This window comes from Neltuma alba, unplaced genomic scaffold (assembly GCF_004799145.2).
Source record: "Neltuma alba isolate B1F8T4 unplaced genomic scaffold, ASM479914v2 tig00012699_pilon, whole genome shotgun sequence".
NCBI lineage: Eukaryota > Viridiplantae > Streptophyta > Magnoliopsida > Fabales > Fabaceae > Neltuma > Neltuma alba.
Window position 1 is genome coordinate 137771 of NW_021637126.1, and position 17138 is coordinate 154908.

At 35.7% G+C, this 17138-nt stretch overlaps 2 protein-coding genes and 1 pseudogene across 3 annotated transcripts; 1 reads left to right on the forward strand and 2 right to left on the reverse strand.

The window, feature by feature from the left end:
- Window positions 1-915: 915 nt before the first annotated feature.
- LOC114730027 (cell division cycle 7-related protein kinase) lies at window positions 916-6521 on the reverse strand. The gene is made up of 15 exons (XM_028917050.1): window positions 6114-6521; window positions 5956-6017; window positions 5164-5805; window positions 4938-5004; window positions 4764-4826; window positions 3884-3947; window positions 3695-3788; window positions 3530-3613; window positions 3362-3451; window positions 3230-3257; window positions 2146-2595; window positions 2002-2063; window positions 1423-1532; window positions 1241-1328; window positions 916-1155 (listed from the first exon to the last, which is right to left on the reverse strand). Exons 1-15 carry the CDS (start codon window positions 6481-6483, stop codon window positions 916-918), a joined length of 2514 nt encoding a protein of 837 aa, XP_028772883.1. The 5' UTR covers window positions 6484-6521.
- Window positions 6522-8791: 2270 nt separating this feature from the next.
- On the reverse strand, window positions 8792-13255 carry LOC114730033 (vesicle-associated protein 2-1-like). 2 transcript variants are annotated; one of them, XM_028917054.1, is made up of 7 exons: window positions 13035-13255; window positions 12526-12596; window positions 12261-12342; window positions 11801-11916; window positions 11587-11709; window positions 9518-9586; window positions 8792-9082 (listed from the first exon to the last, which is right to left on the reverse strand). In XM_028917054.1, exons 1-7 carry the CDS (start codon window positions 13093-13095, stop codon window positions 8909-8911), a joined length of 696 nt encoding a protein of 231 aa, XP_028772887.1. In that variant the 5' UTR covers window positions 13096-13255; the 3' UTR covers window positions 8792-8908. The 2 variants fall into 2 exon arrangements, with proteins under 2 accessions (XP_028772887.1, XP_028772888.1); XM_028917055.1 differs by lacking the exon at window positions 12526-12596.
- Window positions 13256-14304: 1049 nt separating this feature from the next.
- LOC114730028 (putative glycerol-3-phosphate transporter 4) lies at window positions 14305-16788 on the forward strand (annotated as a pseudogene).
- The last annotated feature ends 350 nt before the right edge of the window (window positions 16789-17138 follow it).

The following is a 17138-nucleotide window of genomic DNA, read 5'->3' on the forward strand; positions in this document are numbered from 1 at the left end:
CTCACTCACACAGATGGGAGACTATAATCCTGGAAGCTTCTTAAAAAATAGTAAAGGTTAATACAAACTTATCTCTTTTAAATTTATTCTCATTTTGATTTTAGTCCCTCAAGTTTTAAATCATATGTTTTAATTTCTCAAATTTCTTTTTATTTAAAATATTAATTCTTATAATTCAACAAAAACTTAAACTATTTTGCTAAAGACCAAGACTTATTATTGGTGAAATCATTGGTAAAATCGATGCATTTTTAGGAAATTCTAAAATGTCTGCTTTTGGGCTGTGGGACAAGAAAAAAGATCCATCTCACTAGATAACACAACATTATAAAGTATTCCTTTTGGTACTATTTATGAAACAAAAGAGAAGTTTTTTTTTTTAATCCTATTTATAAGTCACTTCATTAAATTTTTAACACAAATATATTATTTTGTCTTTTATTTATTGTAGTATAGATAGTTATTCTTTTGAAATGTATATATATTAAATGAAAGTAAAGTTGAAAAATTGTTATATTTTAATAAAAAGTTAATGCAATTTAAAATTTTTCTTAATCTGTATAAAACATGTTAGAAATGTCTTATAAATAAAACCAGAAAAGTATTTAATTTAATGCACACATTATCAGCACTGCACAATTTCAGCTTGTACCATTGGAGACATCCATTACATCTCTGATTCATTACAAGTGACATTGTAATAAACAAAAGAATACCTCGGAGGAAAGATATTTACACTGTTACTTTCATTGCCTAATGTTTGTTTCAATGACAGGAAGGGGGCCCTGCCAGCAAGAATTTTGTATTTAGATTTATGTAAAACAACCTATGTTAAGCTACACAAAATCACAAACTCCTACTCCAGAACATGAACTATGCTAGTGAGTAATGATTTGTGATATAAAACACGTGGGTTCAACTCAATTCCTTCTTGCATTGCCTTTCCTTCCTCAAGCTCTCATGGCATGGAGCAAAAAACTCATGCTGAAGAGCCTCCTCTGCACCGATTCTCAGTCTAGGGTTCACCATCAAGCACTTGTCCAAGAGATCAAGCAGTGAACCGGGAATGACTTCCAGGAATTCTGGTCTCTTAGTGTTCATTATGCACCAATCTCGAAGTCGCAAAAATGGCAAACTGTGTTTATCGTACAAGTCCTACAACACAAGCAGTTAAATTTTAGTTGTGATAAGGATTTTGAATCAAAATTCAGAGTGTATTCCATTCTTATATGATAGATACCGCAGGGAACGAGGATTCCCGATTGTGTAGCTTAGCAACCTCCCATAGATCCTCACTGCCTCTCAGTTTAGCTATATCTTTTATGTTCCTGAAGATTACGGGTAACGGAAATTGTAAGGATGACTAGTGAAGGTAAATAAGCCATACATGCTGAAGTGTTGGATTATAGTAGAAATTCTTACTGTTCAGGATCTCCAGTGAAAGGAGTTTTCCCGATTATGAGATAGAGCAAGGATACACCGGCAGACCAGATGTCAAGCTTAGGACCTTGATGTGGAGACCTGAACAATACCTGCACAGAGTACTCACCGTTCAACATCAAGCTTCTTGCTTGTTTATAAAAATAAACAAGTCATATATTTTTCGATCCAAGAAAAAGGAGACATTTAAAAAGTCCGCTATACTTTTATTTTCACAACAGCATATACAAAGAAAAACAACCTCTTACAGTGACAGAATTTTCACTAATTCTAATGTTCCTACAGAGACTAATAATTATATACACCATCCTTGCCAAACAAGATGAAAAACACAATTTCTACCTTATCAAAGGAATTGCAAAGGGTAATAAGCAACATTCGATAAAATAAAGAAATTTAATTTTAGAGTTATTAGGATAGCATTTTATGCAAGATATTCCATGTGTGAGCATGTTAACATGTCTCTGAAAGTGTAATATAGCAATAGTTTTATGGTGTTGACATAAAAAAGTATGCACTTCTGCTCCGTTCATTTCATCAACAAGCTCACATTCATCCTACCTCTGGAGCCCGAAAGCCTTTTGTTCCCACACAAGAACCTTCTCTTGTCTGTTTTCCATTCCCTGCAAATAGAAAAGTATTAAATATAAAGATTTCTGTTTGTCCACCATCCATCTATATAGCCCTCGAATAAAAGCATCTAACCTTTACTCTTCAGAAATCCAGCACCGGTGGCATCATTGCCAATTGAGTTCAAAGGCATGGGAGAGATGTAGACATGCTCACTCTCCATCTTATTACGAGGAGCAGGAACCCGCTTTCTCATAGGAGTGTTTGATAATTCTTGATTCGGACCTAACAGCGTTTCTTGCAAGATGTTAATCAACTCTTTCCTCCTTGGCCTTACCAGACTCAGTCTCTTTTCAAGTGATGTTCTTGCGCTGGTGACGTCCTTCGCCGAAGTTACGCCAGAGCCGTCTGCACCTTGACTTTTCATCACCTGCCCACTACCTCGGTCATTTTTAGTCTTCGACTGCGCCACAGCCTTTCTTCTGCTGTCCTTAGGATCTAATATTGATTTGGAGGCATTAGTTATCTGTTGATTGGCAGCTTCCAAAAAATTGACATTTGGGAACTTTCTGCATTTGGTTGAAGCTGTAGAAATTTTCAACAAAAAATTTGATGTAATTAGCGATTGAACCACACCATTGCAATTATTTGCATTGATTGTAAATTATACTATAAGCTCCAGCAAACAGAAAGCTGCCCAAATAATTATTTATGCTGATGACGTGTAGTAGAGCCTCATAGAAATGGGGTCTTCGTGCAAACAACCTAATTGTCAAAATTCTTACATCTCATTCAAAGCAATTGAAAAGGGAAGGAATGAAAAACAGTATTTATCTTTAACTCCTACAAAATCAAATCTTTCCACAAGCACAGAAAATTCAACAGATGATTACAACATAAGCTAATGATATTCTAAATTACCCGATCAACTTTCTTAAGATATTAACTCAGTCAAAATCACATGCGAACGTGGAATTTTACAGTGATCTCGCCATTCCTTTATCATTGTTTAATGACATTCAAACAAAATATGAGGGGAAACGAATCTACAGTGGCACTGTCTAACTTCCATTCTTCTTATTTTTCTTCTTGGTTCCCCCTAATTCTTTTCCCCTTCATTTGTTCCTAAACAAAGACTTAGCAATTCAATTATCATTCACTTAGGACTTCAGTTATTCGGGAATGTACGTATAAAGCTAAGAGAGTACTGGAAGCTTACCGATATTTCCCGGCTTCTGATGCAGATCCTGAGAAAAGCAGCAACAATAGGCTAAATTACAAGATAAAACAATTTCACATTGAACAACATAAAAAATCTGTTTATGTTACGCTACAGAAACAAAATACAAACCTTGGCAAGATTGAAATCAATCAGATAACCCTTGTTGAGCTTACGGGAGAAAAGGAAATTGCCAGGTTTAACATCTCTGTGTATTACTCCCTGCGTATGCATAAGCAATCGTTAGAACCTCCAATTTTCCTAGTGTTGCATATATTACAAAAATATAAGTCTCCATACCCGCTTGTGAAGAGCCGCAAGAGCCCGGAACATGCAGTAACCATACCATCGGAGTTGAACAACATCAATTTCCTTCCTTAACACCTATTTGAGGGAAAAAATGTGCATATAAGAGTGAAAACAGAAAATAACACAAAAACTTCCATTTAAATGTGGGAAATTTACCTCAGGCCTGTCGTGCTCAATATGTTCTAGAACACAGCAATCAGTGTTGCCATTCTTGAAGCTGCCTTCATATTTAATGATAAAGTTTTTGCCTCTGAATTATGAAGTCATTGTAATAGAAACGTCATTAACTTCAAAGCTAAACCGGCAACTCAAAATGTTCAAGAAATATTTCTGAATTGTGCTTACCCAAATCGCTCCAGCACTTTGAGCTCGTTAGTAACATATTGCCCATGAGCTTTAGCATGAGGACCTGAAAAGCCACAATGATAAAATTAGCACTTTCTACTTCTGAAAGGTCATAACTTGTGTCATTCATGAATAGTGAAAACGAAGAATGTTTCGTGGTCAATAACATGGACTGAATGAAAGAAATGGATGTGAAAAATTTTGATCCTGTATGGCTGAGAATTCCAAGATTGCCCGATGGGAGTACTAATGATTATGTCGCTTTAATTATTTTTTATAAAATAAACGGTGATGGGGCATGAAAAAGAATGCTCGAGTTAGTTCTATTGATGATAAGCAATGTGCTATGAACTCTGAACTGTCAAATTCGATAATGAGCAACTTTCATGCCTAATGTGGGTTGGGCATATGCATTTTACATAATTGTGATACTTTAAAAGGTTAAGATGCAAATTTATCCTAAAAATTTTCATTCAGAAGCACTAGGTATTCAAAAGTTTTTTTGGGTGCCAAGTTGTCTCAAAAGTTTAAAATTATAGCAATATTTGCCATGAAAGACCAAAGTTGACTGTTAAAATGGTAACATCAACCGTTGACATTTTTATCAGTAAAGGGCAACATTGCTATGATTTTAAACTTTCAAGATGAACTCTCTAATGCTTAGTGCTCCTAAGTGAAAACTTTGAAAAAAAAAAAAAAATTTGCACCTTAACCTTAGTTTAAAAAGTAGACAAACATTTCAAGTTTCATCACGTTGCTATGTTTGTATGCTCATTTACGCTGTTCCAGTGTGCTCTGATTTTTGGCATATTTCAATCAACAAAGATTATATAGTCCCTCAGTGATTTAAGAGATAGAAAGGTCTGATTTTGATGGATACATTTAAGGGCAACCGTGGCTCCATCATTCTTCCTCCTTGCCTTGTAAACAATGCCATAAGCACCTGCAAGATTAAGTTTTATTAGAAGAACTGTCAATAAATTTATACACTCAAAAAGAATTGGATCAATGTGGATGCAGCGGCCAAATCAGAAACCGATCAACGTTTTAATACCTGAGCCTTCTTCCTCTTCCACAATGTACGATTCAAATGTTGGAAGATCCTTACGCTCCTTTTGATCCTACATGACAGGAATCACCAGCTCTTCGTCAGAAAAACTTCGACTAAACATATTTAATGAGTTGTAGAGAAAGTAAAAAGTGAGTTCCCAGCATAATTGTAAAAATATATCCTAGCCAAAAGTCAACAAGATAGCAGTGTCTCAAATTTAAAAACACACCTCAGGACACGTTGAGATCGAAGTTCCCCTTTTTTCCTTGAAATGCATGGCAGTGCAATTGTTTTTCTGTCCCTTACTCATTGATGGCTGACCTCTATTGAAGTTCCGCTTCTCTTCATTATGTAAATTTTTGGACGTGTTTTGCAGACTAGGAACAGTAACATCGCTGGGCACCGCATTTGTCTTGAAAGAGGATTGAGGAAACTTCTGTGCAGAAAGGGGACCCATAGAGAAGTCCATACTTTTCATATCTGCAGCCATTGACTTTCCACTCAAATGGTTAACTTCATCGAAGTTTCCATCATGAATCCTTCCAATGTCACCTTTGGGCGGCATTTCTAAAACAGCAGTATGTGATGGCTGTACTATGTTTTGAAGAGGTTTCGTGCTACCGGAATTCATTAAAGACATCTGCTTGCATTCCAAGGATACTTTGCTATCACTTATTCTAATGTCTGGAACTACTTCATTGTCATTAATCCTGTCATCGACCAACGGAGGCATACTGGTAGATTTAACATCTTTTAATGTATCATTGAAATTTGTTCTACTTCCGGAAGTTTCCTCCATTTTAACTTCCTTGCATTGATCGGGACTTTCGAATAATTCAATGCTTAGCGTGCCATGTGACTGTAAAATAATCTGAAGGGAAAACACGATTGCATTGTCATGAAACAGAAATACCAGTTCAGTGTCAGAGATGACATGAATTGATAAAAATAATCAGTACTTAGTTACATCAAAAAATAAAAACGTAATTCTAGCTGGTAAGTAACCGAGAAAACAAATTACCCTAGAAGAGTCATCGCTGATTCTCTTCGGAGGAAGCAATTTCATTGGATCCAACTCATCTACTGCATCGCCATTCGAATAATAACAATAAAATTAAACCAAAACACAAATTAAAATGGACATAATCAAAACATACCAAAAACAGAATAACTTGTTACCATGTTCAGAATAATAACTTATCCCTCTTTTTGCCACGGGAAGGAAATCGGAATCTAAAATAAGCCTTCGTTTCCGTTTTCTACAGCTGTTTCCCCAGCCGTCCGTCGAGGAAACTCTGATTCCAAATCTAGGTATAAAAGAACTACCAAAAAAGTCGGCTACCGAGACGAAGTGTCCAACAGCGACTATAGCAACAGCAGAGAGAGTGACATAGAAATTGGAGGTCAGCAAGATGGGAGATTCAGGGATCAAGCAGAGGAACTCAACTAGTTCAGGAGAAGCAGTAAATAATGTGCATCGAGAAGCGAGGTCGGCGGGATGTGCTGGATGACCGAGGGATAGAAGAAGGGACGCAAAGTGCCAGGCCATTTCGGACTCAGAGGAGGTCGAAGCGTCGAGAACTTGGCAGGCGATAAGAGATCCCATCAGATGCCGTGAAATCGAAGGTGAGAGATGGAGCAGGATGAATGAGAGAGAAGGTATTTCGCGGAAATGGAAGAAGAAATAATAGGCGGGAAGCAATGAACACTTCTGGGTTCAATATTTCGTATGTGCCGAAGCCCGCCCATTTTGAGAGGTTTTTTACTTAACCTGATAAAAATTTAAATAAAATACTATGTACTTCATAATAAAAATTAATTTGATTTTTATTTTAATTGTAAATATAAGATTTTTAATTTATTTTATTTTTATATTTATTTATTTTTTAAAGTAATTTTCATATTAATTACATATATTAAAAGTTCTATTAAATAGTAATTTTAACTAATACACATAATTAACAAGATTATTTCAAAAAAGACAATACATTTCTTGCGTTTTCATCCATTTTTTCCATGATACTGCTATTCTTTCTTCTTTTTTTTGAGAAAAAACAATTGGCAACAAATAAATGATTGCCCAAAGTTAAATATTCTTTTATTTAAAAAGGATGTTTGGATAAAACCAAATCATGATTTAGAAAATAACTTCTGGAAATTAGATTTTTGGGAGAATAGATTTTATGAAAATGTGATTCTGATAAAATGAAAGTATTTGAATAATTGTTATCAAAAGCACTTTTTATATGTACAAATTACTAAAAAAGGCATAAGTTAATATGATAATTATATAAATAATATATTTTATAATATATTTTAATTTGAAGAAATAAAATTATTAATAATATATTTTTACCAACATAATTAATAATATACAAGATAATATAATTAATAAATAATTAATATGTGTATATATATTTATAAAATATAAGATTAAATATGTTTATAAAAAATCTATTCTTCACAAAATCTATTCTCTCAAAATTTATTTTTCAGAAACTATTTTTCAAACTATAATTTTTTATCCAAACAACTTTTAAACGGCTTTTGTTCCAAAAGCTCAATTGAGGATGAAGCCAAATTTTTCTACTTTGGAGCACAGCACGATGCGATGAGATATTTTTATCAACATTCAATGCGCTATGAAAATTAATTTCCAGGAGTTGTCCTTCTATTGTCTCTCTTTTTTCTCTGCTCAGCTGGCAATTAGTAGTATTTTACTGTGACAACTATTGTTCAATAATAAATTATTGATGATGTTAATATTGCATAATTTTTACTCCAAAAAAATGTTAACAAGGGAGACCATTATGACTTCGGAGGGATTAATCGTACGTGCCTGCTAGAAGATTTCTATTATTGTTTTCTCACATTTCTCTTAAAATTTTCATATTATGTAAATACAATATGTATAATAGTATATATATTCTGAGAAAAAATATGTATTATTTAATAAGTATGATATATATTCTAGCAAAAATAGAAATACATGTATTATAAAAGCTAACTGACTAATTTGAGTAGATTGAGAAAATAAGTTAAGTTAGTTATTTGTAATAAATAGGTGTTGTCTTTTCTAAAATATCTTTGCTAACTAAGTAAATTAGCTAAAACTATTATTATCAAAAAGACTATCTTAAAAAAATATATATAAATATGAAAGACAAAATAGATTAAAGTTTTATATTTAGGACTAAAATTAAAGTCAAACGAAGTCTTATATTTAGAACCGGAGGGACTATTATTTAATAAAATTAATACTCTTTTCAATCATTTTACAACTAAACTTATTTTTTCAGTAATAATCCAAACAATTTCTACTTTTAAAAACTGATACTTTTTTAAAAGTCAATTCAAACATAAATGATATTATATATAAAAACCATATTGAAAAAAAGTTGTTTATGCCACTGCTAATTCAAAAATATCCTTACACGACTGAACGAACATTAATTAATGTTGGCATTTGTGAGGGTTGGGCATGCTCTCTAAGCATTTGTAAAGAGTTTGGATATAATTACATTTTCCATCACCTATAAATAATGAAATATTGGGAGAATTATAATAAGATCTCAATAAAAAATAATAATTATTAAAAAGTCTCAATAATAATCTAAGTAGCTTGTAATGATAAGATCCAAAATAAAAAATGATAACTTCTGGACTTATTTTGTAATTTCTTTTTTTTTTTTATCTCATTGTAATTCTCTGCTTCTCCCAACATAATATTGATGCCAACAACAAAGCGCTGGACAGTAGGAGGAAGGAAGCAATTCCTTTGATACGCGCAAGGTTAAATCTTTTGGGGATGTACTCAAAGTTGCCATATGGGTAAGTTGGGCCTAGACTGTAGAAGATGCTTTAAATTAATTTATATTATGATAAAAAAAAATAGCTTAATAAAATATCCATTCAGAAATAGATTTACAGTGTGAACAACAGGGGAACAAATAGAGATTCTGAATTGTATGAAATCATTCAGTAGATGGCGAAAACCCAGCAGGTGGTATAAACTCAGTAGATGGTGAAGACCTTCCAAAGCTAAGCTTAAAAAACCAGCCTAGTATAAGTCCAATGAGACCCACAACAATGGCGAAGGTGAAGGAAAAGCCAGGATCGTTTCTTTTTCTTCGCCTTTTCAGCATGTCCTGCACATTGACAAAACCCTTGGGTTAGTGTTTTTGCAAGGGCAGTCAACAATTTCAGATTCAACCGTTCTGAAGAACCCTTTGTTGAGCAAATGTGAGTTCAGATATTGATAGGTTCTACTAACAATTTTGCCTCCTTTACACCTCATCATCAGAACCCATCCCGCTTTAATTGATCCCCACAACTCATTTTCTTCTCAAAGCAGCATCTCCCTGAATCAGTGAAGTAACTCCCCACAAGCCTCTCCAAGTTTTTACCCTCTGCTTTTTACTTGCCTATGTTGTTTCCATTTTACTTTTTTTTTTTTTTGGGGGGGGGGGGACTTGTACCAATTATTGACAGTTTTAGACAGTCTAGCAAAATATTTGGAGGCTTAGTTCTTAATCGAATTTCTATAAAGGGGGTAATGCGAGGAAGCTTGCATAATTAGTTACCAATTCTTGTTTCAGCTGAACTGTTTGCTTGGCAGCAGCATCTCTTTCTTCCTTCAATTGCTGTAAAATCTGACTCATTGTAAAAAGTAAAAGTTAATTCAAGCACATCTAGCAAATACAGATAGACTACAGTAGTGCGACTTAATGAACTTGCAATATGGGGGAAGAAATTCTATAATGCGGGAAATGATTCACAGAAATTTTGATAATTCACCAGGGAAAACGTGAACACGCTGAGGTGAGAATAAGTACGGACACGTAGGAAGGTGATAGTTAAACAGGATTTCTACCCCATATGGCCACTATGAACTAACTTTGATAGCGCAGATAAAGGCTAAAGGCAACCTTGGCCCACAACTTGGAGAAGCTGTTGTCTAAAGTGGTTCTGGAAATTAGGAAACAAGTCCCAAGAAAATTTAGGCAACACAACCAACATGGCCGCTGAAATTTAGCTTCTTCTTGCATTGCAGCTACTGCATAATCTTCTGCCTATTTTTGTCGACTTGGATGCCTTAATAGTAGTGAAAATGATGAGAAATGCCGACAAAGCTCAATAATTGCCTCTTATAACCTCATTTCTATGGAGGAAGCTAAAGCACAGCAAGAGTGGGAATCCAAAGTGGGGCCACATTTTTGGGGAAGTCAAACAAATAGCTAATGTTGTTGGCCAACTGCCAATATTGCTGTTACATGTCACATGACAATTATGTTGTTTTGGAATTCTTTTCCTGTCCGATGTTTCATTCCTAGTGGATAACTGAGCTATGACTTTGTGGCCCAGACTTTGTTTTATTTAATTTCATTCTAATACTTTTTATATTTTACAAAAATAAATAGATAAAACATATGCAGTATTTCATATCCTTTCAGAGGTGATCGCCAAACTTAGATAAACTCATCATGTAATCACCCATTTTGTGTCCATATATGAGCACAGGTAAAATATATATCATCTGGTTTTTCTCATGACTAATTAATCTGAAAATGCTGGATAGTTTGTTAACACCTTGTTTGGAAAAGTATTGGAATAGTGGACGCATGAATGTTTCGTAAAATCCATCACTTGATCACTAATGTTCTAGGTCTGTAACATATATACTCCTCCGGTCCTTAACATAAGACTTAATTATTGAGTTGATTTTGGTCTTAAATATAGGACTTATTTTTCATATTTATCAATTTTTTCTAAAATACCCCTATGGATCTCCCTCAACCATAACCAAGTAGAAGGGGAAAAGAGGATATTAGGAAAGATGATTATGGTGTTTTAGGAAAAATATGTCATATTTGTTATAATTAACTAAATTACCTAACTTCCTTAATCTAATCAAATTAGTTAAATAGGTCTCAAATTAAGTCACACTTGCCCAAATTTATAACCAATCGATAACCCCATTAGAATATTATTCAGTTATTTTCAAAAGAGAGCCTTGTGGGGATGTTTGTTATAAAGTTTTTAAATTTTCCACTGGGAAATGTTTGCAAGGCAATTCAATCTCAGGAATGTGTTTTTACCATTAATCCGAGGAAGTAAATACCCTAACAATCAATAAAAATCATGTTCAGAACCAATATTCAAAGAAAATAATACAAGAAATTGAAATCCCATGGGCGTCTTTTAGATTAAGTTGCCCAAATTTTGTGGAGAATGAAATTCCGAGGGAAACTAAGATTCATGAAACCACATAAGAAAATTTACACCAACCATGGTATTCTTGGTTTCCTAAGCTTAGTTTCAAGAGAAATTTAAAAGAATTTCTATGCCAAATGTAACCCAAATTTTATTGTTTCCTCCAAGTCCATCATGCCCCATCCACATGAATGATCACCCTAATACGTGGAGATCTAAAATACAGTGAGGTTTGGAGTGATTTGTTCATTTTTATCTTTAGGCTAGTGATCCGTAGAAATCCTTTTGTTCCAATTTCTCAGGGTTTTGTCATTGCAAATATGTGAGATATGCTGCATTTATATGATGGAAAAGATGGCTCAACAAATTAACTTTCAAATTTAAGAAGAAGCATGCAAAAGGAATTGCTGAATAAAGGATGAGAGAACACAAGACTCACAGAATTGGTATCAATTTTTGGTGTTGTGCCCTTCGAGGCCTCATCTTCTGAGGCAGAGGCATTAGGGACATATACGACTCTTAGTTTGCACTCCTCTATTGAGTTTCCACTATCCTTATTAAACTGCAAGCCAAATAATATATACCACTTCAGTATGGTGAAATAAGATAGTAAAATCCATAATGTGAAATAAGCATAGTGCTGACTTTCTTACAGTTTCTGGTGGAAGCTCATCAACATCAGTAATTGCACCCACAATTGTACTCTGTAAGAGAAACTTGTCTTTGCATTGCATATCTGGAGGATATTCTTGTTGGGGTTGAAGGGTGACTGTATAAACCAAAAATTGGAGAATATAATCAATGATAACATCCCAGAAACATTAAACACGTATGCTTTGTTTGAAGCCGAGTACTAGTGGTAATTTGGGACAGTAAAAAAAAATCAATATAGCAGCATATTACATATTTTAATAAGATCCTAATTATATTACAGATTCATCTCAGAATTTTGTTTAGCATGCATTTCTATATTGAGACATTGAAATTCCTTTGCTGGGATATCTCCTGAAGATTAATGTTTCACATCAATAGAGAAGATGACTGAAGATCTTGCAGAAAAATATAAAAGCCCTCAGATCAAAAAAATGATTTCGCAAAAGTAATAAGCATCACCTCTGATGATACACAAGTCCCAGGGCTGTATAACAGCAGTATTTGGTCGTACGAAGTACTTCTTAGGAGAAGTCGTTTTGACCTAGCAAAGGAGTAGGATAACATCGAAATCAATTGTAATCACAACGCTAAAGTCGTTCCCATGCATTAAGTTAATAAATACCTTAAAGGTGTCTACTGAAAGAGAATAACTTTTTTTTTGGCGTGTGTGCGTTTGGTTTTTTTTTTTTTTTTTTTTTGCGGGGTGGCCGGTGGGGGGCAATACCTTAAAGGCAACGTTGTGCTCTGTGTTGTTTAAAACTTTAAGGTCGCAAAATGCTTGCTTCTCCAGCTCAACTGTTTACATAGATTTTGTGAGCGTCACTATATGATAAATAAAGTACTGCACTCAAGAAAAGAAAGAAACTCATTGAATAATTTGACACGGACAGATACAGTGTTTGATTCAATGGAAAGAAGAAGAGGGGAAGAATTTTATGGAGAGAAAGAAACAAAAAGGATGATAGCGATACTTCCAAATCCCCCACTTTTGGAGGAGAGAAATAGAAGACAAGGGGAGGAGAAAGTCCTCGTATCCCCTCCAATTGGCTTTCACACCAGTTCTACCCTTGACCCAAAAATTTCCTATAGTGAAGCCGCAAGTTCAATTCAGAAATCAAACAAAAGCAAGTTTCGCATGCAATTTCCTGATTGAGTACTGCTCAGTCGGAACGAAAATAGAATTGAAAAAGAAACCGCTAAAGAAAAATAAAAAGTGGGAAGAGATATACATACAATTGAACCTGAGTTCATCGGGGGTCACAGAGATTAGCTGATTCCCAATAGTAGCATTCATGACGAATCCGTAAGTCGGCGGTAACAGATAGCTGTTATTCTGAGAGGCTAATCACCAAAAACATGAAAGCATGGCATTCACAGTATGAGAAATTGTAGCTCCAGCAAAATGGGGGATAGAGAAAGGGCTGAAAATGTTGAAGGGAGATTAGAGAATGACGATTGGAATATGTGTGGTGGAGCGAGGAGCATGGAGTACCAATGGCTCGCTTCAAATAGTGATTCTTGTTTCCAGCTTTTTAGCCTCTGAGATCGCTTGCTTGGTCTGAACTCTGAACCACCATTTCTCCCTCTGGTTTTTCTGGACAACCTCCGATGGGTTAGAGAGAGAGGAAGGTGGACGGGGAAGTTTGTTACACGTGTCCGATCGTGGTAGTAATGACGTTATTTTTAATTATTTTTGTGATGACATTTGAAAGAAACTCAAGCGGAGACTTGAAGTGGGTCCCGCATGACGTGTCAGAAGGCCTATCCCACCTGGCTGGGCAGCTTGTTTGGAGTTGACATATAAAAGGACTCACAGCTCTTATTACAATTAAAAAATGGCTTATAATTTAGTTTTAACGAATTATTTTAAGTTATAATCCAAAATGTACTATTTATTCACCTTCCAAAAAAGGCGACTGCTTGGTGTTGAATGATACTTTTTTTAAAAAAAAAAAAAAAAACGGATAATTACCCCCCTAACGGTCACGATTAAACGAAGTAGTATAGCAATGACAGATAAATAAACGAGCAAAAACGTAACACGCAGAATATAGGATGATTTTTTTTAAACGCGCTTCATCAATAGTAATCCATAATTAAACTCACACTTGATTAATGATGTATGCTTTCGGAACAAAGTTGTTAATGAATTATTATTATTTCTAGAATAAATACGTAACGTAAAACGGTCAAACGCGCGAGTAGAATGCCACATGTAACCGCCAAAACCTTCCTCTCCAAAACAAATGCGACACCCAGAGAGAGAGAGCCCTGACATGAAGGAAAGCACTTGCAAATTTTCAGCAACGGTCTTTCCTCTCGCGTCCGCTCTTTTCGCTCTCCCTCTGCTCACTCTCTTCCCTTCTCTCACCTTGCCCTCTCCCTAATGCGTATCATCTTCTCTTCCCTGCAAAACCCGTCTCGCTTGGATCAACGTATTAACATTCGCCGAATACATAGCTCTGATAATAGATTCGTATTGTGATTTGGCTGATTTCTGACGATGCCCCCGCCTGGTTCTCTTGTGACTAGGACACCTCCGCCTGGGTTTTTAATCATCAGTGGCAGGAGATGGAAAATCAAAACGTATAGATACATAGTTTTGTTGGTTACGTTCGTGGCATACGTATGTTTCCATGCTTCCAGAAAACCTACTGGCATTGTTAAGAGTGTACTGTATCCGGAACCCAATGGCCATATCATCAAGCTCAAACCCTGGCCCATGGGCGAGGTGTTCGTTAAGGATCGGGGCATTGTTGGTGGGAAGAATAAGGGTTGGGCCCCTTTTAATGAACCTGATGGGACTTCGAAATTAGGCGAAATTGATGTTGCGTTTCTCGCATGTTATTCAGTGGGAATGTACGTATCTGGGCATTTGGGGGACACTCTAGACCTTCGTTTGTTCTTGACTATGGGGATGATTGCAAGTGGAGTATTCGTTGGGCTTTTTGGGATGGGTTATTTCTGGAAAATTCATGCTTTCTCGTATTATCTAATTATGCAAATGATTGCTGGATTGTTTCAAGCAACGGGTTGGCCTTCTGTTGTTGCTGTGATTGGTAATTGGTTCGGCAAGAGGAAGAGAGGATTGATAATGGGTGTTTGGAATGCTCACACTTCAGTTGGTAATATAAGTGGCTCTCTTCTTGCAGTTAGCGTCTTGAAATATGGGTGGGGCTGGTCTTTCATCGTACCAGGAGCTTTGATCATATTTGGAGGATTATTTGTTTACTTGTTCTTAGCTGCTTATCCAGAGGATGTGGGATTACTTCGATTCATGGCTCAGATTCGGATCTATTAGCAGCAATGCATCCTGATGAAGAAGCTCAGATAACGAAAGGGGAAGTGACAACCGTCGCTTTCTCGCCGGGGTCACTACGTACCTTGAGCGGTGCTTCAGTACGTACGAAGAGTGTTGGGCTTCTTGAAGCATGCTTTATCCCAGGGGTTATACCATATGCCTTGTGCCTTTTCTTCGCCAAGCTTGTTGCCTACACGTTTCTCTATTGGCTACCATTTTATCTGAGTCAGACAGGTAATTATCATGATCATCATGCTTGGTTTACCATGTTTTTTGGAATATACTAACGTTACTTGAGATTGCGAGATCGCATAATTACATAAGCAAATGACGGTTAAGGAGTTGGTCAGTTCATGAACTGTGATTTTCGATTAACTGATGAAATTGTTGATATTTGATTCCCAGATTCTAGGGAGTTTTTGATTCTTCTCTTCTACATTAACTTAGAGAATTGTAGTTTAGATACAGATGATTTGATGTGGTCACATTCTGCTTAAGCTCAGAGCATTTGTGATCACCCAACCTTTTGGTTACTAGGATATCTTATTTGGCCAATTTGTTTCTCACACAGTGACATTGTGGGACTGAAGAGTGTTCTTTTCTGACATATCATATATGACAACTTCTTCAAAACCTTCTGTTCCTTGGAGCTCGTCATCTATCATTGCTACTGTAATATTTTTACTTTTGGTGGTTAAGTTATAGAAACAGCCATCACATGATGGATCAATTTATGTTTTCAACTTTGCTGGCAATCCAACGGAGTCTCTTCTTCATAATAATCTATGACTGGAATTTGACTGGGAAGTGGACGTTTATGACCCGGGACAAATGGATTGTGATCATGATTGCGGAAGAATTATCTCTTGTGGAATTGATCAAGTAGCTTTTGTGATTCCCAAAATACGGTTCATTTTAATGAAACTGGTTAAAAATTATGATATAACCTCTTCTGTCATTGTTTAAACTGTATCCAACTCTTAGGCAATGTAAACCGCATCTTTCAATCGTCATCAATCGTGGGCTCCTTTTTATTATACTAATTTCTTTTTCTTGTAATTCACAGTTTAGCCTGTAGAGAGGTTGAATTTGTTTTTTTATTCCTTTGATAATCTTGCAGAAATTGGTGGAGAGTATGTCTCTGTTGAATCTGCTGGCAATCTCTCTACTTTGTTTGATGTCGGGGGTATATTTGGAGGTGTTCTTGCTGGTTACATATCTGATAAACTCAATGCCCGTGCTACCACTGCGGCCAGTTTCATGTATGCTGCAATTCCTGCTATGCTTTTATACCGAATCTATGGAAGTATTTCTATGAATGTTAACATTGCACTTATGATCGCCACTGGATTGCTTGTGAACGGCCCTTATGCGCTTATCACTACTGCTGTTTCTGCGGACTTGGGAACACACAGTTCTCTTAGAGGAGATTCTCGAGCTCTAGCTACAGTGACTGCCATAATAGATGGCACTGGATCAGTTGGTGCGGCTCTTGGTCCTCTTCTCACTGGGTTCCTTTCAACAATGGGATGGAATGCTGTTTTTGCTATGCTAGCGCTTGGGGCTTGTATCGCTGGGCTTCTTTTATCTCGTTTGGTCGTAGCTGAAATTGCAGAAAGAAGTCGCAGGCCAGAACCTGTATCCATTGGGCAGCAAAATCCTGGGGGTAAATGTTCCCCCTATTAAATATTTGTTGTTAGAAAAAGGGTTAATTGCATAAATAAATTTGTTTAAGGAGCTTCTTCTAAGAAGATATGTAATCATAGGGTCAGCTGCTATCCTTCCTTATCTTGCACAGGTTTTATCAACCTATTACTTTGCTTATGGCAGTATCTATTCCATATAAAGTAGTCATTGTCTGTAAGAAACTCCATAGTTCAGACCATAGTGAGTCTAGGTATAAATTATTGAAATTCTGCAATCGAATTAAGTATGCCAGGAAGCTCTGAGCATTATTTTGTAGATTTAAATGGAAGCTTTTTCTATGTACAAGTATGTGTGAGGGGGGAAAAAAGAACATTCTCACGCTTTATATA